At 41.8% G+C, this 23,483-nt stretch overlaps 3 protein-coding genes across 3 annotated transcripts in view; 2 read left to right on the forward strand and 1 right to left on the reverse strand.

Moving 5' to 3' along the window:
- The window catches only part of LOC136434465 (uncharacterized), a 125,638-nt gene that overhangs the window by 78,673 nt on the left and 23,482 nt on the right, over nucleotides 1-23,483 (forward strand). The window lies entirely within an intron of this gene.
- Nucleotides 355-19,205, reverse strand: LOC136434389 (early endosome antigen 1-like). Its single transcript, XM_066427180.1, has 28 exons — nucleotides 19,074-19,205; nucleotides 18,906-18,962; nucleotides 17,973-18,092; nucleotides 16,444-16,557; nucleotides 15,901-15,970; nucleotides 15,400-15,506; nucleotides 14,889-14,975; nucleotides 14,611-14,669; nucleotides 13,347-13,487; nucleotides 12,551-12,619; nucleotides 12,143-12,236; nucleotides 11,626-11,763; nucleotides 11,184-11,270; nucleotides 10,674-10,756; nucleotides 10,416-10,509; nucleotides 9,723-9,776; nucleotides 9,236-9,337; nucleotides 8,280-8,408; nucleotides 7,639-7,773; nucleotides 6,934-7,062; nucleotides 5,691-5,813; nucleotides 5,020-5,118; nucleotides 3,789-3,878; nucleotides 3,119-3,202; nucleotides 1,008-1,070; nucleotides 609-704; nucleotides 478-543; nucleotides 355-420 (listed from the first exon to the last, which is right to left on the reverse strand). The coding sequence occupies exons 1-28, from the start codon at nucleotides 19,128-19,130 to the stop codon at nucleotides 355-357; spliced, it is 2,613 nt and encodes an 870-aa protein (XP_066283277.1). The 5' UTR covers nucleotides 19,131-19,205.
- On the forward strand, nucleotides 19,282-23,437 carry LOC136434453 (cytochrome P450 2U1-like). The gene is made up of 7 exons (XM_066427254.1): nucleotides 19,282-19,883; nucleotides 20,143-20,285; nucleotides 20,585-20,795; nucleotides 21,233-21,516; nucleotides 21,683-21,871; nucleotides 22,190-22,325; nucleotides 22,418-23,437. The coding sequence occupies exons 1-7, from the start codon at nucleotides 19,496-19,498 to the stop codon at nucleotides 22,594-22,596; spliced, it is 1,530 nt and encodes a 509-aa protein (XP_066283351.1). The 5' UTR covers nucleotides 19,282-19,495; the 3' UTR covers nucleotides 22,597-23,437.

Genomic DNA, 23,483 nt, shown 5'->3' on the forward strand with positions numbered 1-23,483 from the left:
GGACAATGCACCTGTTCACACAGCACAGGTGTCAGTGGCAGCAACAACCCAATGTGGCTTTGAACTCTTACCCCACCCTCCCTATTCACCTGACCTGGCTCCGTCGGACTTCTACCTGTTTCCAAAACTGAAGTCCCACTTACGTGGTCACCGTTTCGAGACTGATGATGACGTCATCCATGCTGTTGAGGCCTATCTAGAGGCCCAAGATGCAACCTACTTCCAGCAGGGGGTAGCAATGCTGGAACATCGCTGGACCAAGTGTATTGAAGTCAGAGGAGACTATGTTGAAAAATAGTGCAAGAAAAATTTTTGTTCAACAACGTTTTTTGAGAGAGGCCGAGGACTTTTTGATCACCCCTCGTACAGCCTTACCTCTGTGAGATGTTCTACTGTAGACACCAGGGTGGCCTCCCTGTCCTGTAGTGTTTAGGACTAGACTACAAGTGTAACATGTAAGAACTGTACAGTCCTTACCTCTGTGAGGTGTTCTACTGTAGACACCAGGGTGGCCTCCCTGTCCCTCAGAGCCTGTAGGTTAGCCTGTAGTGTTTAGGACTAGACTACAAGTGTAACATGTACAAATGTAAGAACGGTACAGTCCTTACCTCTGTGAGGTGTTCTACTGTAGACACCAGGGTGGCTTCCCTGTCCCTCAGGGCCTGTAGGTTAGCCTCGGCCTGGTGCAGCTGACCATGCACCTCCTTGAGAGAGAGACAAGAAAATGGAATTATCTTTAGCTTTCTGTAATCTTCTGTTACTTGGTTGCTTTAACAAGAGGAGCAGACACTTTGTACAGTATATATACAGATTCACTGTATGGGCAAAGGGATAACTTGGACTTCAAGCCCCAGGACCATACTCTTTCTGTTACCATGCAAATCTCAGGGCTTTGATGTATCCAAATGAGCCCATAGCCAGGAGTGGATTAAAAAACATCTGACATCTTCAGATATCAACTTCAAAAACACAAATTTTGTATCTACTTTTGTACATTGAGGACTAACCTTCATGGCTTCTTTGCTTGTGGCCAGTTCTGCAGCCACACTTTGGGTGTCCTCAGTAGCTTTCTGAAAGAAAAAAAAGTATAATGAGACAATCCAATATTATCATATATCACTTTCAGTGCAACCCCACCTTTTGTTATACTGTGTCTGACCCTAACTGCTTAGTGGGGACCCTACAGATGAAGAGGCCACTACCCAAGCCACTAACAGCCACCAAGGACCACGGCATACCAGTAACATCCTGTTCCAAGGACTGCAACCCTTTTCCGGCAGCATGCGGGATTTGAACCAACAACCTTCTGGTTGAGAAGGCAGAAGCCCTCTCACTACCTACAAAATGTACTCAACCACACCCACTACCTGACTACCTTACCTATCAAGCCTTGCCATTCTCTACACTACAACAGATACACACTCCCAAGATTCCTGTAAGCAACTCACCCTGGCAAATCTACCAGCATCTAAAATAAAGGCACCTGGACCAGACGGAATTCCACATACCCAACTGCAGCAACATGGTTAATAACTGAGCAACTCACTGCTTTGTAGCTAGAACCAGGGATGGCAAGACTTGTTGGACTAAAACTTCTAATGGATGGATTGAACTTTAAATACCAGAAATGTTTTGTTTACATTGTGAATATCTTGTGTCACATTGTACTAGTGATATTCTATCCTAAAGAAATCTAAAATAGATTTGGAGACTCGTGATGTAAAAAATTGATACAATTTAGTTTATTTTCGATAAAGTAGTCACGAAGGTACCTAGTGATTAAATATATGTCCCATCAAACCTTATAACCTCATTATACATTGTAAAACCACTGCATACTTTGCTTTTCTTCATTTACTCCCACCAAAACAAGTAATAATAAATGAGTTCTGCTAATATGTTGTTATAAATGTGTTTATGAAGGTTAGAGTTAAACATCCAGGCAAACAATATACAAACACAATTCAAACTCTGCAACTGGATAAAATTCAGAGGTTTACATCCGGACGTTTCGATAATCTCTGAATTTCATCCAGTAATTTTTGTAGAGTTTGAATTGTCTTTACATGTTGTCATCAATGATTTTCAATTCAGCCTTGCCTCTCTAATGCTGTCAATAGAATACCTGATGATTAAAAATATAAATCTACCAGACCTTGTAACAACATCCTGCAATCATTAGTTAGAACTATGCTACTTCTAGCTCAAACAAGATTATAAACTTTGAAGAAGATCTGTGTACAACATTGTCCTACTCTCTCAGCTTCTTGAGTTTTTTCTTACACACCTGTAGCTTTAACAATAGTATCTTAAGTTATAAGCTTATTGTAGTTTTTTCTATCACATCCAAAGTCTTAAAGTTCCTTTGTTGTTCAAATTCCTTAACCTAATTCTTTGTTTTCCTTGATTTTTTTCTTACACACCTGTAGCTGCGTCTGAAGCTGCACTACAGAGATGGGTTTGGGAGATCTCTAGTGCAGCAACTTTAGCTACTCTTTCTGCTTCTTGAGTTTTTTCTTTATAATGAGCCGTGACATCAATGGTTCAATATTTTTTTCTAATTCTTTGTTTTCTTGAGTTATTTCTTATACACCTGTAGCCACGCCTGCAGCAAGATTATGAACTGGTAATCAGTATAAGCTATAACCCTTTTCTACTCTCTCAGCTTTTTGATTTTTTTCTTACACACCTGGAGCTTTAAGTTTATTGTACAACCCTTCTCTACTCTCTCAGCTTCTTGATCTTTTTCTTACACACCTGGAGCTGTAAGTTTATTGTACAACCCTTTTCTACTCTCTCAGCTTCTTGATCTTTTTCTTACACACCTGGAGCTGTAAGTTTATTGTACAACCCTTCTCTACTCTCTCAGCTTCTTGATTTTTTTCTTACATACCTGGAGCTGTAAGCTTATTGTACAACCCTTCTCTACTCCCTCAGCTTCCTGATTTTTTTCTTACACACCTGGAGCTGTAACAATAGTACCTTAAGTTATGAGCTTATTGTACAACCCTTTTCTACTCTCTCAGCTTCTTGATTTTTTTTTACACACCTGGAGCTGTAAGCTTATTGCACAACCCTTCTTTTACTCTCTCAGCTTCTTGAGTTTTTTCTTACACACCTGTAGCTGCGTCTGCAGCTGGACCACCTGTGCCTCGTAGTTCTGGATCTGCACCTGCTGACGCTCCACCTGCTGTTTCTCATTCTAAAGAGGAAAATAAAAACATTTTGTAAAATTCCTTCACGTATAAACATTGACCTGGAGCATCCCCGCCTTGCATCAGCCATTGACTGATGATAATGATGATGATAAACATAGGCCCAGTTCCCATTTGGTTAAAATTTATGCAAATCAATCAGGGCGCTTATATGACCTAAACATTACATGTCATCCTAGGGGGAAAGAAAAGGAAAGTTAGGAGAATAAGAAGAACTTAATTGCTCTACAATCGTACATGGCACAATGTATGGAAAGAACTATCAAACATAGTAAAAATTAGAAGTATAGAATAAAACTTGACATCCTTATTACTAAAAGAAAGAGGGCTCACATAAGTCTTTGATATAGTGGTAAAATCGAGTGGGCTAATCATGTCAGTCTTTTACATGTATATATTTACCTATTTTTGCATTGTGGGAGTTGTTGCATCTAAAGATATAGGAATGTAATCCTATCTAAGGGATGTCCATAACCAAAGCTAGGACCTTTTTACATCTTGTCAAGTAAGGAAATTCCCAGTGGTTGTTGTGACAAGCCTACGGAAAGACTTCTGTAAATAAGAAAAGCACACCTGGATCTGCTGAAGCAAGTCTTTCTCCAGGAGCATCTTTTCTTCAAGCTGTTCCTTCAGCTTTCCTGCCACCCTGTCAGCTGCAGACACCTGAAAAACATGTCAACACTATCAATCTACACGTAGGTAGGAGAGAAATAGAACTTCTTACATATCAATCTGTTTATGTTGAAGTTTCAATGCTCGCAATCAAGTATGTTGGGTATGGGAAGTCTGAACACAAGGTGTGGCTATGTCCTTGGTGTGGAAACATGAAACATGTTTCACTTTGAGTAATGAAAAAATAGACAGGAATATTTAGGCCTCATTGGCTTTTAAACTGTTAGTAGTGCAGTGCAGCAAAACTGCACCCCTAAACCTGTTTTAGAGCTTTCGCAAAATTGACAAATCCCCTATAGTATACCTGTATGGGAAACATAATTGGGGATGCGATACAAACTCACAATCAAAGAAAACTCGGAGTACTGTTGATTTCATCTAACAACCTTTCAAAACGTTGAGTGGTGAGCAGCCAAGCAAACTTACACAGAAAGGAAAGGGATCAAGAGTCATTTAGCTCATGGAGATTTAGCAATGATATTGTAGTAAAATACAAGAAAGACTTTTGAATGTATATGGAATAAATTCATGTGTAGTAAAAGTGTCCAAAATGTATAATGGTGGGCCATGTAGACTAGTTCTGAACCAGCGCAATAGCCTAGTGGGTAGAGTGTTTGCCTTACATACGGTAGGCTGTGAGTTTCATCCCCAGCTAAGTCATATGAAAGACTTACAAAATTGGTACATACTGCTTTCTCTGCTTAGCACTCAGCATTTGGGAAAGAGTATGGTAGTTAAACACACACATCACTACCAGTGGACTAGCCATCTGCTATAGTGATTGCACAAAGTTGTGCGGCCAAGGACAACTGAAACAGAGAAAGGCGCCACCATATACAACCGGTGCAGGAAGGACCTTATGTGGACTAGTCATGTCCTTGGTGCTGAAATGTGGTCCTGAGCATGTTTCACTATAAACAGTGCTTTAAAGTATCAAGAGGAGCCCTGGGAGACCACGAGGGAGGTGGGGTGATGATATCTGAGACTGGATAGGGATATCACTGGCACACTGTGCCAGAGACAGGAGGGAATGGAAGAGGCTAGCACTGGATCCCACCATATATAGGCATGGGACTAGGTAATGGTAAAGAAGCAGGAAGAAATGTTTAAGAGATGACAGAGTAAACACTACCTTTTCCTGAATGTCCTTCTGCAGCTCTTCCCTGACTGTCTGTGCCAGAGACAGCTGCTCCTGTAACCTGGTCTTCTCTGCAGTACTTTCAGACTTCACCTGAAAAATAACACACATGTCATCTTCTCCAAAAAGCAAATATTCCAAACTAACATTCACTTTTTTTCATTTTTTTTTCAATCACTGATGAAGAAAGGATCACAAGGATGTCACAGAATAAGTGGATTGCTCATTCCTTGACAAAGACTGGAGCTGATCAGTTAAAAATTTGGATGAGTCCAATTGTTTTGTTGGCAATCGCAGTTTGACTTCGATACAGAATGTTGAAGTGCATGATAAGGCAAGGATTATGTCATAAAGAAATTCACAATAACTCATTTGTCAACCGAAAATAATTTTATCAGGTTGGTAGAATATAATATATTGGAGATTTCTTTTTGCACAACCAGTCACTTCTTCTTACCTGCTGACATTTCGGTGTCTGTCAGACACCTTCCTCAGAGCTTCTGACTGGAGTACTGCTTTTCGCGGCAATAAGTAGCCGATGTAGGAGGCACTTTGTGAAAGGTCAGCAGGTAAGAAGTAACTGGTTGTGTAAAATGAAATCTCCAATATCCTACTTTGTTAGTTTGTTCACAGTGTTTGTGAACTGTGAGTGGAGCGCCCCCTACCTGCTCCAGTTGTTGCTGCAGGCTGGCCAGCTGGCTGTTCCTGTCCTCCAGCAGCTGCCTGCTGCTGTCCAGCTCCACCTGAGTCTTGCCCTTCAGCTGTTCCGCCTCCGACAACAACTTTGTCTGGAATTACAGAAAACAATCATATTTCTTTCCCTATGGGACTATGAGACCTATTACGACCGGTGCAATGGCCTAATTGGTAGAGTGTTCGCCTTGCATACGGTAGGTCGTGAGTTCAATCCCCGGCCGGGTCATACAAAAGACTCTAAAAATGGTACATACTTCTTTCTCTGCTTAGCACTCAGCATTTGGGAAAGAGTATGGAAGTTAAACACACACATCACTACCAGCGGACCCGCCCCCTGCTGTAGTGACTTGCACTTGTGTGGCCCAAGGGCTTCGAATGGGAGATGGGCGCCCCACTACGCATCTTCGATGCATGGGACCACTTTAACTTTAATTTTTTTTTAACTATGGGACACCATAACTAAGATGCATAATCTAATAGTAAGATAGGAAATTTTCAATTTTGGCAAGTAGAGCATTTGCTGTTTCAAATGGGGACGTAAAGCCAGCGGCCCAGTATATGAGGAAGCTTCAGGAGTTAGCCTCACACCTCTGCACGTCAAAGAACCCAACACACTTATGAAGAAGAGTAGGGCTGACTGGGTGTGCTTGGCCAAGAAACTCAAGCTGTGGCATGGCTGTATTGCACGAATATCCCTGAGATACTATTCAAGGTCCCTTGGGTTACATTTCACTTACCGCAAATGCAGAAATGTTCGCAGGGATTTAATTTTGCGGTAAGGAGACAATGAATTGTTCGCGACGGCTTTGAATTCGCATTTGAAACAATAGTAGCGCTACAGTCACACAATGGAACGGCTTTTCACCGTGGTTTTAAGTTTGCAGTAAAGAGTTCACTGCGAAAAACACAAAAATAAAACCATAGCAAACATATCTGCATCTACAGTATTTCATTTTAACCCTTGTCCTGCTGATGTTTAATACACAATTTATTTCATTAATTTGATTTCTTAATCAGGTCATTTTCCCTTGACTTCTTCTGCGCTGCTGTGGCATTGTTACTTCCGCATTCGATGCGTTTTGCCGCGGTGTGATGTGAAATATACCCCCAACCCGTACATATACAGGACCCACATACAGGCTGTGTATATATATGAAGCCTATGTATAGGCTTCCCACAGGAAAAGAGTTAAAGAGTGGGCTGTGTTGTTACCTTCTGTGCCAGGTCTGTGTCCAGCTGTTTCGCCCTCTGCTGTTCGGCCCCCAGTCTGTCCTTCATCTCACTCAGACTGACCTCCAGGCCACTGACCTGTTCACGTGCGGTGCTCAGCTGGGACACAGTCTACAGGTACACAGAGTTATAAATTAGTTTTCAGATTCAAAAATATAACATTGAACAGGAAGATCAACATGAAAACAGAGTCTGAGGGGAAAGTATGCACAGTGTCAAATTAAACTTTTCCTCCCAGCTATCTGGTTTTCATCATGATCTCTTGCTAAATTTCATTTTAAAACATCTGAGGAGCCAAGGAAATGAGTCTCACAAATAAGCTGAACTCAAAGTATTGAACAACCTTGACTTAAACATGTTACACACTGTTCATGTCCTTCACCGTAATTTTACTGTAATTTTGTAGTGAAATTAATTCCTTTTATTTGTTGTTTAGATACAGAACTTACAGCCAATAGCCTCCTTCTGTTATATTGATAATCTTTATTGCATGTTCATTCCCCAGGGGATAAATGCACAGAATGCCATACATGGGTAATTGAGATACCAAAATATATATCAATAGTCATATCAATGGTCAATAGTCAGTCAAAATTAAATCACTGCAAACCAAAAGACATTTACAGTAATTTATTATCATAACTACCTTGGTCAGCTCCTACCATCATGTGAGCCAGACTTACTCACCTCCTCAGCCTGACCTTTGACCTGCGTTAACTCCTGTGTTTTCTCCTGCAGTGCGGACCGTGCCGTGGTCAGGTGACCCTCCAGGTCCGTACGCTGGGCGGCCTTCGCTGCCTCAGACGCCACCAGTAGGTCTCCCTGCACCAGGAGACAACGAGAACCAATGTAGGAAGTTATACACATGACACAAAAGACCATTTACCAACATTACTTGCAAAATGTGCTAAATTATACTGAATATTCAGCCAACCATTTTTTTTGTGATTTTTTCTTACGACAGTTGGACAACCTTTCAGCTGTCATATGTGGATGAAGGTTAGACATCAGGTAATAAGATATGCAGGACAACAGTAAGTCAAACAACTGGATAGATTTTAGAACTTCTGACCGTTTCCATAATATATCCAGTTGCTTGAGTGACTGCTATCTTGCATTTTAGCTATCACTTTAGTTTTATAGCTAAGAATCCAGTACACATAAGTTACCAACCTGATAATTTTCTTCTTTTTTTTTCAAAAATTGTGCTTTAGTCAGCACACTTAAGTAACTGGAAGCAATTAAAATAATCTTGCACAGTTGACAGTGTGTCAACCCTCTGAAAAAGAATTTCAAACCCTGTCATACAATATCAGCATATTACTGACCTTGTTCTTGAGTTCTGCCTCGAGTTCAGCAGTTTTCTCCTTGGAGGCGGTAAGTTTGTTGTTGGTGTCTTGAAGAGTTGTGTCCAGCTTTGCACACCTGTCCTTAGCTGCCTCTACCTCACTCTTGGTCTGGGGGTGTGGGGAAAAATCAGTGGTGTTGAAAATATCAAGATATTCTGTATAAACCTGTCCTTAACACAGTTGTCCTTGTCAGCACTTGCAGAACATACCTGTCCTTGGTGCTGAACACTATCCACACATATACAAAAGACCTGTCCTTGGTGCTGAACATTATCTACACATATACAACAGACCTGTCCTTGGTGCTGAACACCATCTACACTTGCAAAACAAACCTGTCCTTGGTGCTGAACACTATCCACACTTGCAGAATAGACCCCTCCTTGGTACTGAACACTATCCATACAGGCAGAACAGACCTTTCCTTGGTGCTGAACACTATCTACATGTATACAACAGACCTTTCCTTGGTGCTGAACACTATCAGTACATATACCGTACATCACAGTGGCTAAACTGCCACTGTGATGTACGGTAAAAAGCTTTGTATTTTGATTTAAGGATAGATGGTATGCTACCAAAGGTATTCTCTTCCTGGTTCACTTTTTCCAACTTTCATTCATTCCAGAGGAGAATGGCACAAAATGCTGCATAATGTTCTGATGTTGCACAGATATGACATTGCACCATCTGTATCTGTATAGCCGGCAACACTGCCTTTCGGCGTAACACAGCAGCTACCATGGATGTAGTAGACACCATTCAGACTATGTTTGACTATGTCCATTCAGACTATGTCCGAAGGAAATACAGTCCCTGATGGAAGACTGGAGGAAGCTTTCAAGTCTGGTTCGAGCGGGAGCTCGACCAAAGTAAAGTATGTAAGTGCAAGGTTGATTCTAATGATGTTTCAAAGAAATACCGTCGCCCCCTACCTGTGCCAGTTGGGAGTGCAGGGTGTCCATCTGGGTCTCCAGGTCCTTCACCTGCACAGCTGATGCCTCCTGGCTCGACTGTAGCTGCTTCTGCAGGGCGGCCTGGAACATGCAGAAATGCACCAGTCAAGTTAAAACTTGGAGTTAATAATTATGCACATGTTAGGATTTTGCTGCAATCTGAAACCTCTTCCAGCCAGTTTTGGCGTCAATATTGACACTTGTACGCAGGCCGCGAGAGGCCACTTCATAGTACGGCTCTTAAGTAGTTATTGTATTGCAGATACATGTACTGTAGGTATTATTGTTGTTGCTTTTATATGTGTATATGCGTGTATGGGCCTGTAAGCCTCAAGCAAACAATAAATAGATAAACTCTAGGGGGAAGGGTATCAAAACTACTTGCTAAGTCAGACATGTACATGTTGGACAAATGCTATTAAAAGGAGAGGGGAAAATACTTTATGCTTAATGTATAGGAACTCACATTCTGCTGCTGTAGTTGTGTGATTGCAGTAGCCTCCCCCTCCCCAGCCTGGATCTGTAATGATGCAATTTTGTAAGAACTGTTATTGCAATTAACAAAATGATACCGTTCAACAAACTATGCACAATGTGAAGAAGAGTAAATACTGTGAGAACTATTCAAATGGACCACTGTATATATATTTAGTTTTACATGTTCATGCTCTATTGAGTTATAGATTATGTACAAGACATACACTTAAAGGAAAAAGCAATAACAGATGTTTGTAGCTTCACAATGTCTGACTCTTTCACACTTCTTAACCTTCTCCCTGCTGCCTAACCATGTATTAAACCAATGCAAATGTGGTGCCAAATGGCTGTATCAGCAGGATGACACCCTCCTGAAAGTAGACACGCTTCTGGCGACGTCAACACCAAAACAGCTTTTAGCCAATCAGAGGGTTTGCCCAAGCACTACTCAAGCGCTATCAACCAATCAGCTTACGTCTCACATCAGAACAAATTAACCGCCAAATTGTGCCAAATAAGGATAGCTCATTGATTACTCATGAGCAACTGTTAGTAACGTAGCCAGAAGCGTGTCTACCGGGGTTGAAGAGCAGGGCCCCTACGCGAGCGAGTTAACGAATCGAGCGATAGGGGCTCTGCTTTCAGGAGGGTGCAGGATCAAGGTTAAGAAGATTCCCCCCACCTTCTCCATGAGGTCTGTCCTCTCCACCTCCAGCCTGCCGATCTGGTCCTTCAGCTCCTGCAGGCTGGTCTCCTGCTGCTGGCTGTGGGCCTCCCTGGGAGACAATGAAGCTACTTAGTCTGTCATATTGAAGTGTTGTTCTTTCATAACAAGCTTTTGTACATGTAGTGCCTAGTGTACGTACCATGTGCGTGCTACACAAATTCTTAAAAAGCACCATCAATATCTGTCCTAACAATTAAGTCTTAGACTCCTTACTTGGTCTGCAGGTGTCTTGTCTGCTCCTCCAGCTGCGCCTGTCTCTTCCTCACCTGGACCTTCAGCTCATCGCCTGCAGACACCTGGGGGAGAGAAATCACATAATTCCTATTTCTTCATCCACATTAAGAACAACTTACCCTGTTACAACCAAAGAAACGAAGCTTCTCAGACACCATTCATACCAGGAATCACGAATTGGGATCAATCCAATTCCTGGGTGAATCCAGTTTTGTGAATCCTGGTATCAACAGGTCCTATTAGGCTAACCACCAGCTGAAACCTGTCAGGGATATATGACATCAGTCCACTTCTTTCTGTACTTTTAAACTTTCCAACGATCTTGTTCCACCAATGTAGCTTATCAGAGAGCTTGTCAGAGAGCTAAACTGTATTGTAGCTTGTCATGATCAGAGAGCTAAATTGCATTGTAGCTTTCCCAACAACTATAGAACTGGATTGTAGTTTGTCAGATAGCTAGAACTGGATTGTAGTTGTTGGTAATCTCACCTCCTGTTGGTAGCGCACATGAAGGTCGTCCACCTGCTTCTGCAGGTTCTCCACTTCACTCTCCTTCTGGTGGCACTGGTCCTCCCACTGACAACATAAAAATAAAACTTAGTATTTCTGTCATAAAGAGACTTTCCTGCCCCTCCGCCTTCTCTTAAATTGTAAATTGAAATATTTTTGCCCTAAGTAAAAAATGCTACAAATATACCCAAGTGTACCCATTCAGAATAAACCAAAAGGATTGTATAATTCTTTTCAAGGTGAAGTAGTTTTTCTTCATTCTGTCACCGGTGCACCCTCCTTATCTTTTTGTCAACTATCCTGGTACAAAAGATTTCCGTTCTATGTCAACACTCCCTTTTTAAACATTTATACAGTCCAACCATCAGCCAACCACACACATGCACAAGCAATACAACTTGTAGACCAAACAGTACAGTACCTGTTTGAGCTTGAGCTGCAGTTCCCGTGTGCCCTGGCTGGAGGCGCTGCTGAGCTCCTGATGCTTCTGTTGCCACTCCTTTATCTGTTGGTCCAGTTTGGTGCAAGTCGTCTCCTTTTCCTTCAAGGAGTTCTCAGTCTAAGAAGGAAAATAATAAAAAAAAATTCCAGTAGTCTTAAAAAAGTTACTGTAATTCAATTCTTGTTTCTTTCATTGTAACTTTATGTTCACTGTTTTCATGGTCACCTCTGAACCTATTGTAAACCTATTGTAATCATCTATGATTCCTTCACACATACCGTCTGTAAATCACTTGCCGTCACCGTGAAGTTAAAGTTCAGTGAAAGTGTTCATTTTCCTTACGCAGTTAAATTTTGCTACCGTGAAGATAAACTGAATTACACTATCTCAGAAAATCTTCAGTGGAATATCAAAAGTTGCTCCAGTAAACCCGTCAAAGGTACTTATGAACAAAAAACAGACAATACAGACAGGACTATTATTAGCATAATCTGACCTTTTTCAGCTGCTCTGTTAATGAGGCTTTCTCCCCCTGCAACTGCTGAAGCTGTTCTGACAATTGACCAACCTCCCCAGATGTTTGCTGTAATCTACAAACAACATTCTGCTTGGTGAAAAAAAAGATGAAAACTCCAAGAGAATGAATGATAGTGGAACCGATTACAGCATAAGTTTTAGTATTGTATGATACAAACAACATCAAATTGAATATAAAAATCTAAAGCTTTTACTTATTTTTTTTGATTGGACACTAATTTTTCCATCATTGTCAATACCTGGAAAATGGAACATGGAAAATGTAACATTCAAACACTTCCCAGTTGACAGTGAGAACCTTGTGTGCTGAAGCTGTTCGGTAAGAAGTTAGAAAGCTTGTAGAGCTACATATAGTTATGAAACAAACCTCTCTAAGTCTTCAGACTTTGGCGCCTTGTCTAGCTCTGTCCTCATATCAGTCACTGACTTTTCTAACCTATGAAATGAAAGAAAAGTAAAAATACAAAGAAATCAAGACAATGTTTTAAAAAAAGACAAATTAAAATACATGATTTACATTATCAAAGTAGAAAAAACCTATGTTAAGTAAAATGAATCTCAATAAAAAAAAGGAACTTTCAAGAAATACCAAGTTACACATTTAACAGAGACCATAAGTAATGCCTGTGAGTTAAAGTTAAAATCCTTCCAACACTTTTCGGTGTGTGCATGCAGTGCCCATCTCTGTTTCTAAAGCCTTGGGCCATACAGGCCACTACAGTAGGGGGCTAGCTACTGTGGTGTGTGTTCAACTCCCATACCCTATCTCAGTCTGCTGAGTATTAAGCAGAAAGCAGTATGAACTATTTTCTATATTCAGTCTATATATCTATCAGTATGTACCTAATCTTTGGTAGGACCTGGCTGTGGTTTGAACAACCAACCTTCCAAATACAAAGCAAACTTTCTACTCTTTTGGTCATTGCACCGGTTTAATGGGGACGTCCCTGTGGCTCAACAACTGGTAGCAGCCTCACAATTAACTGTTAAGCTCCTGGTTCCAATTTGTTTGTAACTGGGAGACCCCGATTCGAATCTTTGAGCTACATTTGTATTTTGTAAGGGACGTAAAATTTGGGCCCTGCGTTTGAGGAGTTATGTTATGACAGCCTCATTTGTCAGATGGGTACCTACTGGCTGAATTCTATGCCTGTGAGACTTACTGTGTGTTCTTAGACTGTAGTTCCTCACACTTCTCCTGCAGCTTGTTCTTCTCCTCCTCCTGTTCCAGGGTTAACTTGTCCATCAGCTGCTGGGCGTTCACCAGCTCCCTCCTCAGGACCAGCACATCATCTGCACCGGGTCTGGGGATGGAGGGAAGGAGGGAATGGATGAATGAATGTTCACATGTTACCTGTACAGGTAACTAGGTTAACTTGTCCATCAGCTGCTGGGCGTTCACCAGCTCCCTCCTCAGGACCAGCACATCATCTGCACCTGGTCTGGGGATGGGGAGGGAAGAAATAAACCTTTAACAACCTCAGAGACAGTTTAGCAGATGCAGCAACAGACCAGCTGGGCATCAGGGTGATGGCGTCCGTTCACCAACAGCCAGACGAAAGGTTTACGGAAATAATGCTGGGAGCAGATATTGTAGAAGATGAGATTGACCCTGTCATTTGGGAGGACTACATGATAACTGTAGCTGGACTGCTGTATCCCCTAGCAACTTTAGCACTTAAGCATGTGGACTTTAGGAGATAAGGAAAGACCAACAAGCCGAGAGTAAGGACAGTTTGCTCCGTTCCGACTCTACTTCTAAAGTAAACTGTGTAGCAGCAGGGGTGTTCCAACATACAAGATGAAAGGGACATTGATGACTCATGGACACTTTAAAGTCTCAGTACAATGTATACAGGACTCTGATGATCCCTGTAAGAATATAAGGATTCAGTGCTAATGCGCACAACCGAAAATTTTCAATGACGAGTGATTCACTGCAATAACCAGTACCGAACTGACCGATATCGTTTGTACCGATTAATGCTATCAAATATTCTATTGAATCTTGTGTATATATGCAGAAAGTTATTATTTTATATTGTAACACCTTATAATGACTGTATATTCATGTATTTTATTAATGTGGCTCTCCTGACATGGAGGAATAAAGAAAGGAAAGGAAAGGAAAGGAATGAATGAAAGTGTGAAAGTAATGGAGTATGTGTCTGTCCAGATTGGCAATGTGATGGTGATGAAGATTGTGAAGACGGTTCAGATGAGGAAAATTGCACAAGCAAATTGTGTTACTACACCTATGTACGGACGGACGGACGGACGGACATACGTACGTATGTACGGACGGACGGACGGATGGATGGTGAGTGAGTGAGTGAGTGAGCAAATGAATGATTACATCTGGATCATACACCACAATAGAAAATATAGGAGAAGTACTAGATAAGTATAGATCCACTGAATAACTACCTTTGTTGAAGTTGTGACTCCAAACTCTGAGCCCAGGTAGTTTTTTCCTTCACTTGGCTCTGGATAAAAACAACATTGTCAGATCTTTCCTATTCATCAATTCAATATGTGTCTGAAATGGATATACAAAATGTACCTGGTTTCTAAAACCACCTGACAACATCTAAAACCAGACTTTTACATACAAGCATATGAAAACGTTATAGAGCAACAGAGCAACCGTGAAAACATTTAATGCTCATTTTTATGTTTGCTTGTTTGTTTGTGTGTTTGCTAACCTGTAGAGTGGCCATCTGTTCTTGTAGTCCCATCCTCATTCCCGTCTCCTCATCTACCTTAGACTGGAGCTGGACTTTCTCTCGAGCCTAGAAACATTACAGTCAACGTGTCAACACAACACTGCACTCTAACAGTGACAACATACATAAAAGATAGCCAAAAACAATGTTTTTTTCAGCTGAATGTGCAACGGTTAGGTGCGACATGTCATTCAGTGTAATAATATTACAAATATAGCCAGCTGCCATCAAACCATGCGCCTGTGAAGCTCTTATATTATGCCAAAAGATTTTTATGGTGACTATATTGAAACAGAAAAGCTGGCCTGCCACAAATTGTTACATTGATAAATAGATATAATGGATACTTAAACCTCTACTTTCTAATGCCATGGCAGATATATAAGCCTACTTCAGCACTGCAGTGTAAAGGTTCATGGTTACAACAATGACAGACAGAAAAGTCCCATATAACATTGTTAGCAATGATAAAAATACAAAGTTTCCCCACCATTGCTGCAGCCTTCTGCTCCAGTGTCTCCTTCTCCCTCCTGGCCGTGATGGAGCTCTCGATGGCATCAGCCAGCTGTTTCCTCAGGAGAACCACCTCCGACTGGACTGGGGGACAAGTTTAGATAAAGTTACAATCCTTCCCATTCCATTCCGTGCATTAGGAGTGCCCATCTCTGTTTCTTTACTAAAGACTTTAGCCCTTAGCCCACACAGCTCTGCACACACAGATCATCTAACACCTACTGTAGTCCACTGGTAGGACTAGTACTGTGGGTTCATCTTCAATACTCTTTGCCATTATAATTGCTGAGTGCTAAGCACTCAGTAAGCAGACAGGCAGCATTTATGATATGACACAGCCGGAAGGTAGTGGGGGAAGAGTTTGCTGTATTTTCTAATCTGCAAAAACGTAAGCGCAGTTGAATTTCAAATCCCATATCACGTTGCAAGACCCAGATTTGAACTTAACAGATGATGGAATCTACTTCTAAGAACCTACTGAGTGATCTGTTCTCTTCAGACTCCTTCAGCTGCTGTTTGACCACGTTAGACTCAGGGTCGGGCTGGGGCTGTAGAAGGGGAACAACAAGGAAAAAACATGTTCCTCATAATAAATCAATACAACCTGACGACTCTGAATAGTCATCTTACATCCATATCAATTTCCCTAGTTAACACTCAAGGGCTGCAAACTTCTGTCAACAATCCTAGATCTTTGCCAACATTTGATCAATTTTTCTTTTGCAAAGGACACCTCCTTTTCCAGTTACTTACTGGTTCTGTTAGAAATTACATGCACCAAAATGGTGAATACATAATCCTATGTCTATAGGCATTGCCATGGTGGGAAAGGGCATAATTTGCTTTGATTATAAGAGAAGTAAAAATTGCCCCATACTGTAATACCTGTTGTTTGGGTGCAGAGTTGTTGGTGTCCCCTGTAGTGTGGTACTGTTCATAGCAGAACTATGGCTAAGCTAATACCCATATAATTGTAGTTTTGTGATTATAAGAGAAGTACAAGAGTGTGTAGTACTGTTACCTGTTGTTTGGGTGCAGAGTTGTTGTCATCTCCTGCTGTGTGGTACTGTTCATAGTGAGACTGTAGTTCCTCTGGGGAGGGCAGGGCCAGCAGACACATGGGACAGATGAACCCCTGTAAAGATCAATTCATTAGTTCTGCACTCATGATTCAACTTGTATTTCTTTACTGTAACGGTACACTGCTGGCAAAAGCTGGAGACACCTCTAAAAGCACCTATGATAGTTTGAAAGCAAACAGCACTATCTATCTACTGGTAGGAAGAGGACATTTATGCATGCTTGGAAACATTAAAACGTAGAAGCTGCATTTACCCAGAAAGACTTCAGTTTGGATTCAATTGGGAAAAAGACTTGTGATGAAAAAATGAAGATTGCCATGGCAACAAATTATGTAACTGGAGGCAGAATTTGCATACAGGATTTCTAAAAGAGCCAAGCTGTCCTCTGTCTTGCACACATTGTAAGAATGTCAACAAGCAGCATTTCATCAGCAGAAAAAGGATAGAAGGACAGCAAATCTCTTGGAGGAGATGCATGGTTCAGCGACACTTAGCAGAAGGGAAACAGCTGGCCATGGGAGAGAGAGAGTAAAGAAGTTGAACCAAGTTAGAAAACCAAGCGCTGGATAAAAAACGGAGAGCCAAGGTGGCCGCACACCCATGACAGCTGAAAAACAAACAAACGAGAACAATGATGAAATAAAGTTTAACACAAAGGCCTACAATGGCTACATGAAACACAACACCACTCATACAGTCAAACCTGTCCTAGTGACCACCTCTACATAAGGATCACCTAGCCAATGTAGCCAGTTTTTGGTAGCTTAAATTTCATCCTAGTTAGTTTATCTGGGCTCCCATATTCTTTTCTCATACTGGTGTTGGTGAGGGGACATGGTATGGGAACCCCAGTAAACTAACCGGGATGACACATCATGAAGGTTAGACATCCAGGTAGTAAGATACGCCCAAAATAGTTCCTCAAGCAACTGGATAAAATTTTGAAACAGTCAGACGTTTCAGACAGCATCCGCTGTCTTTTGTCAGTGACTAAGTATAGGACTGGGAAACCAGATTTATACCTTGTCTTGAATTAATCTTCTTTTGAAGACTACATCAAGACATCCTAAATTGCCTTAACCTCATGAACATATCCATTCAGAGTTTTGGTATAAATCTGGTTTCCCAGTCCTATCTTTAGTAACTGACGAAAGACAGCGGATGCTGTCTGAAACGTCTGACTGTTTCAAAATTTTATCCAGTTGCTTGAGTAACTATTTTTGGCATAACTAGGATGACACCCAGGCTAACTTTTAGGTGGTTCCTTAGATCATTTTTCTCGTTGACCCAAGGAGTACAGTTTCCTTCTGGTTCTACGATGACCATTTTCTTCAAGACCTTTCAGTGGTCACCATAGACAGGTTTGACTGTATTTTCCAAAGCCACTGCACTCCTGTAAACGCTTGACACAACCTTAAGAGCATTTTGAGCCACTACTGAAGTCAAACTTCCTACAGAAGTGACCTACTGAATCCTGTGCAGAGTACTCAGTGTTCCCTGCTGTCTCCTCCGTGTGGTTCTGTTCATAGTGGGACTGCAATTCCTCTGGTGACGAAAGTGCCAGCCGGCATATAGGGCAGATGAACCCCTGCAATGAATAGTTTAATGGTGAAGCCCAAAGTTTGATAACATTAGGCCCGAATGAAATGTCCCCCTTGAACTTGTATCGTGTACGGTCCCATAACAGCTGGAAACAACTTGCATGGCATTAAGAAACCTTTAAAAGCAGAAGTCAAATGAGAAGAGTGTAAAAACTTTTTTTCTCTGCACTTCTGCAAAAGCTGAAAAGAACCTTATTAAGGGTAAAGTTGCCATTCTTGGACATTGTACTACAAACAGTACAAGTGTAATTGTAGATATAACATTAAGTCCTGCAACAGAATAACTGTGACTGTGAGTGGCACATACACACTTTTTGAAAGAACATCTAAACAACCGTCAAGTGTGGGTTACATAGCACAAGTATTGACAATGGCTACGATTAGATCTACCATACTATTTTATGACCTGGAAAATAAACAATAGATCAAGTATTAAGTATGCTTGAATGTATGCAAAGACTGTACCAAATTTAAAGTGTTTGGATCAAGATGAGTAAAAATGCAGTTAGATCTTCAGAACGGAAGTCAAGGAAACTGGATACGTCACAGATCTGTCGTTTATATCATCGTAACTTCCCCCTCATGTCACATGGTACATCCCGACAGACGACGACTTCCGGATTTAGGACAAGATCCGCCATTAATTGACCAGTAAACTTGACTTTGCACTTCATCCTAAAGCTGTCAGTGCATGGGGACGGTGTAGAATTGAGCGATAACTGTCTCTAGAAGAGCAGGAACGAGAAGATCCCGATAACTACAACGTGGAGAGAGGAAATCACATGATAATGTTTACATACCGAGCATTCGTCTTCGGGGGAGGGGCCGGGTACGGGCGGCGCGCTGACTTCCCGCGTCTGGGAAAACAAACGACAACAGCTTTAACTCTCATCAACAGTTACTGTAACGTCTGTCGTCCTTTAGAAAATCATTTCAAGTCTTATAAACACGTTTATAAGCTCGCTTACCTGCTCCTCCGAGTCTTTACGCCTCGCGGCCCGGAGTCGATTCAGGAGCTGCGCCATGTTGGATTTTACCCACAATCCAAATGTGACTCTGACCTGACGAGGTCGACAAGACTCCGGAAAGTCGCTAGGAGGCGCTTTTAGTCTGTTATGTGTGCTAGTGCTGCGTACCTAAACGTAACGTCAGGTACAGGTACAGGTACAGGTACAGGTATAGGTACAGATACATGTATCGGTACAGGGGTTTTAGTACAGGTCCGAACCTGTACATGTACCTAAACAATTTTAGGCGAAATACTGTGGTCTGCAACAACAATACAACCACACCGACATTCTAAAAGTTCAAAGTACACAATGTCAAAGAGTTCATGACCAGCCCACGGGTGAGTCACGAGCCTTTTTGTTTACTGCATTCCTGACTTAAAATGGCTGCCGCAGTCTTTAGTTGGATAAGTGAGTCCGTTCAGAAGATTTTGCAGATCTCTGGGCTTACTCTGCAGACGTTTCTTGTCCTCTGTGCGACTTTCCTCTTGGCAAGTGTTATACTCAAGCGCTCCCAAAACCTGCCTCCCTACCCGGCAGGACGTGTGCCTGTTCTCGGGCACCTCCTCGCCTTGGGCCGAGCGCCTCACCTCAAGCTGGCGGCGTGGAGGCGGCAGTACGGGGACGTCTTCACCGTCAGGATGGGGATGGAAGACGTGGTGGTTCTGAGCGGCTACACTGCCGTCAAGGACGCGCTCGTGGACAGGTCCGAGCTGTTCGCGTCCAGGCCGCCAAACTACCTATTTGATGCGGTAACTGATTCCGGAAAAGGTAAACTTCTATAAGATATATATTTAAAAAAAAAACAAATCGCACGACAGGTGAACAACAGAAATCTAGGACAGTCGTGGACACCTTATGAGCTGTCTTGTGACAGAAAAGGTCCACGTCGTCTTTCGTGTCTCGTACGACGTAAGTACCTTGTGTCATCTATACTGTCTCACTGAATTGTGTCAACACATTGTCCTCTTAGCAGCATATGTATATCTTATTGGATTACATACTGAAGACATATTCCTCGTTCCTGTAGATATCGTTGTTTCACGCTGGGGGACCGGGTTCAGACAGAGGAAGAGGTTTGCTACCACCGCCCTGAGGAACCTGGGCATGAAGGTCGGACGTGGGGGCATTGAGGAGAAGATCCGAGAGGAAGCGGACTGTCTCCGCAACAGGGTAAGATGAAACCAAGGATAAACCTTCCTGAATTATTAAGCTTGTTGATGCAAAGGTATTGGAGGCATGCTCATATCGAATTTTTTTCTCTTCTGACCGTTGTTTCTTGATGTATTGTTAGATATGAATAATGCAATTCACGACGGCGTTTGTACCATAATGAGAAATCGCTTTTATGAAAACAAACAAAAATGGACTAAAAACTCAAGGATCATGATCGTCATGACCTCTGACCAACATATTATAAGACCGTTTCCACCTTATAAGGCCGTTTCTGCTGACAATCAAATTCTGTTCAGATTGCAGAAAACAATGGACGGCCCTTTGACATCTCTCATGACGTCGCCGTGACGGTGGCAAACGTCATCTGCTCCATGGCGTTCGGAAAGCGCTATGACTACGAGGATGAAACGTTCCGAGAGCTCACGAAGGACTTTGCCACCTTATCAGTTGAACTCGGAGCTGGACAGATCATCAGCGTTTTCCCCTTGCTACGCTTCGTTCCTGTCGGTAGGTTGAACTAGAAATACATTTTTGTCAGCAAATACAGGCAGGTTCGAGTTTGTGTAATCTTTGTCGGTCAAAAATTATAAGTAAGGTATGTAATATATAGGAGTGAGCACCGTGTTTTATTATCAGATACTCATCATCATTATTTGTGGCGGGGAGTTATGTTGGTATATATCTTAATCATTTACCTATTAACGTGAGAGTGACCCTTTTGTTGATCGCTACAGAATTCCAAGGTTATCAATTAATCCTTGGCTTCAATCCAAAATCAAAAGCAAACTTGTTCAAGGGGAAGAAAATCGGGGTCTGGAAGATTTTCATGGCAAGGTGGCAAGAGACATACATGTTAGAGAAATGTTGTGTGGCGTCATAATATATATAGCTATTTGTTCCAAAATTTTTGCATGGATGTGACATCATTCGTTGCATTTCATTAGTAAACAGATCCGGAATCATTGCGTTGGAAGCAATCTTAAAGATCAAAAATGAGGTAAGAGAGGAAATATCTCGCCATCGGGAACACCTGGATCGCGAGAACCCGCGAGACTTCCTCGACTTCTGCCTGCTGGAGCTTGAACAGCAGGAAAAGGTGGACGGTCTGACAGAGGAATACGTCATGTACATGGCCATGGATCTGTTCTTAGCAGGAACGGACACAACCACCGTCACACTGCTGTGGAGTCTTCTCTACATGACTTTGAACCCCGACATCCAAGACAAGGTACTTGCTAGCGATTTGTCTTCTTCAAAACGTTTCAGTGTTTGCCTCTGTCAGACTCTAGATCGGAGGGATGGACAAAGATTGCAAGATATACTGTGCTTTGCTTATGGCTTTAAGAAGTCTTTACATTATCAGTTGTTGTATGGGTGCAATTTCTCTCAAACAGGTACAAGAGGAGCTTGATGCCGTCATTGGTGAGAGTCTGCCCACCCTGTCCCACCGTTCCCAGCTGCCCTACGTGAATGCCTGTCTGCTGGAGGTCATGAGGATCCGAACCCTTGTTCCCCTCGGAGTTCCCCACGCCACCACGCAGGAGGTTAAAGTGCAGGGATATGACATTCCTAAGGGAACCCAGGTATGACTAGCTTCATCTGATAAGATTACTCATCCTTTCTGTACCGTTGCAGAAATGATCCCTTCATTTATAGGTTCGCAATTTACTCTTGTGTATCGTGTGTTCTGATCAACCAGAAACCAGTACGTTATACCTTTATCAAACTTCACAATTTTTCTATAATTTTGCAGGAATGATTCCTTATTTCATAGGTAATTACATAACTTTATCATGTGCTCCTGTGACCTCTATTCAAGTGAGAAACTGCTTGAAGTTTGTACATAGCAATTTGTCCGAGAAATTGTGTTTGTAACCTCATTATCTTTCCGATTGTCCCAGATCCTGACGAACCTGTACTCCCTCCACATGGACCCCGCCTACTGGCCTGATCCGGACCGGTTTGACCCCGAAAGGTTTCTGGACGCGGAAGGGAACGTCATCAACAATTCTGAGTCCTTCATGCCTTTTTCAGGAGGTAATTATCAGGATTAGACATGATACTATCACACGTATTTCACCACAGTAAGCATTACATACTTTCTATTCTTTTACATTCTATCTTTTCAGGCCGACGTGTTTGTCTTGGTGAGCAGCTGGCCAGGATGGAACTTTTCCTGTTCTTCTCGACCCTGCTGCAGTCCTTCACCTTCCAGACGCCAGAGGGCGCTCCTCCTCCAAACACTGACGGCGTCTTTGGTGCGACGTTTAAGCCGCATCCGTTCCAGCTCTGTGCCATGCCGCGTTAGTTGCACATTGGTTAACCATACAACAAATAACAACATACCATATAATCTCCTCTAAGTGGACGTGTGTGCTAATCGTTAAATAGTGAATTTCTGGAATCACACAGAGACACACATAAAAAACGTTGATAAAACATCTCAAAACACAACTTCTCTCACTGATTTCATTTCCTTCTGTCACTGATGATCCTTGCTTCACACTTTGACCAGCTGCAAACCTGAGACACTAAACCAGACTAGTAACAGGAGTTCATTGCCCAAAAGGTCTCACTCATGAGTTTTTCCACTCTATATATAGGCTTACATGTTATAATACGTGTTTTATATGGGCGCGTTCGTAATTAAGCTATAGGAAATTTACCAATGTTATTCATTCTATGTTGAGAATATTTACCCTAGATCATGCACACAAAAAATTGCCATCAGTTCACTACATATAGCATTCAGAGTATAATTTGCATTGAAAGTAATTCAATTCTACGGACAAAAGCCTCACAATGTTCTTTCAGTAACCCGTATTAGAGGGAGCTTTTTTGTTACCTGTGCAGCGTATCTTAGATGCTAAATGTTTATTATTGTGTATTCGATGATTCAAGATTATTAGTAGATTCTTACCTATATTGTGTATACCCTTGTCGATTTTCATAGTCAATTCTTTAACCATATAAAATTACATTGCTAATGGCTGAGCATGTAAGTGCCCCATCAATTCATACATTGTGCCACGTAAAATTGTCGAGCAATAAAGTTCATTTATTCATTCATTCATTCATTCAGGCTATGTGGTGTAATAGATAAAATTCAAGCATACTTTAAATGCATTAAAGAGCGTTTTGTAACGGTACCCTGGAGTTATGATTCTTTATCTATGCCGACAGTTATCTGAATAT

The sequence above is a fragment of the Branchiostoma lanceolatum genome, chromosome 5 (assembly GCF_035083965.1).
Source record: "Branchiostoma lanceolatum isolate klBraLanc5 chromosome 5, klBraLanc5.hap2, whole genome shotgun sequence".
In the NCBI taxonomy this organism is placed as follows: domain Eukaryota; kingdom Metazoa; phylum Chordata; class Leptocardii; order Amphioxiformes; family Branchiostomatidae; genus Branchiostoma; species Branchiostoma lanceolatum.

Coding starts and splice junctions, on each gene's coding strand:
- LOC136434389 (XM_066427180.1), bottom strand. CDS start 19,130: ATGGCGCAGCTCCTGAATCGACTCCGGGCCGCGAGGCGTAAAGACTCG. Junction 10,510..10,673: donor ACAAGACACCTGCAGACCAA/GTAAGGAGTCTA, acceptor ATTGTCTCCCAG/GGAGGCCCACAGCCAGCAGC. Junction 7,774..8,279: donor AGGCAGAACTCAAGAACAAG/GTCAGTAATATG, acceptor CTCCTGGTGCAG/GGAGACCTACTGGTGGCGTC.
- LOC136434453 (XM_066427254.1), top strand. CDS start 19,496: ATGGCTGCCGCAGTCTTTAGTTGGATAAGTGAGTCCGTTCAGAAGATT. Junction 20,796..21,232: donor GCTACGCTTCGTTCCTGTCG/GTAGGTTGAACT, acceptor GCATTTCATTAG/TAAACAGATCCGGAATCATT. Junction 22,326..22,417: donor CTTCATGCCTTTTTCAGGAG/GTAATTATCAGG, acceptor CTATCTTTTCAG/GCCGACGTGTTTGTCTTGGT.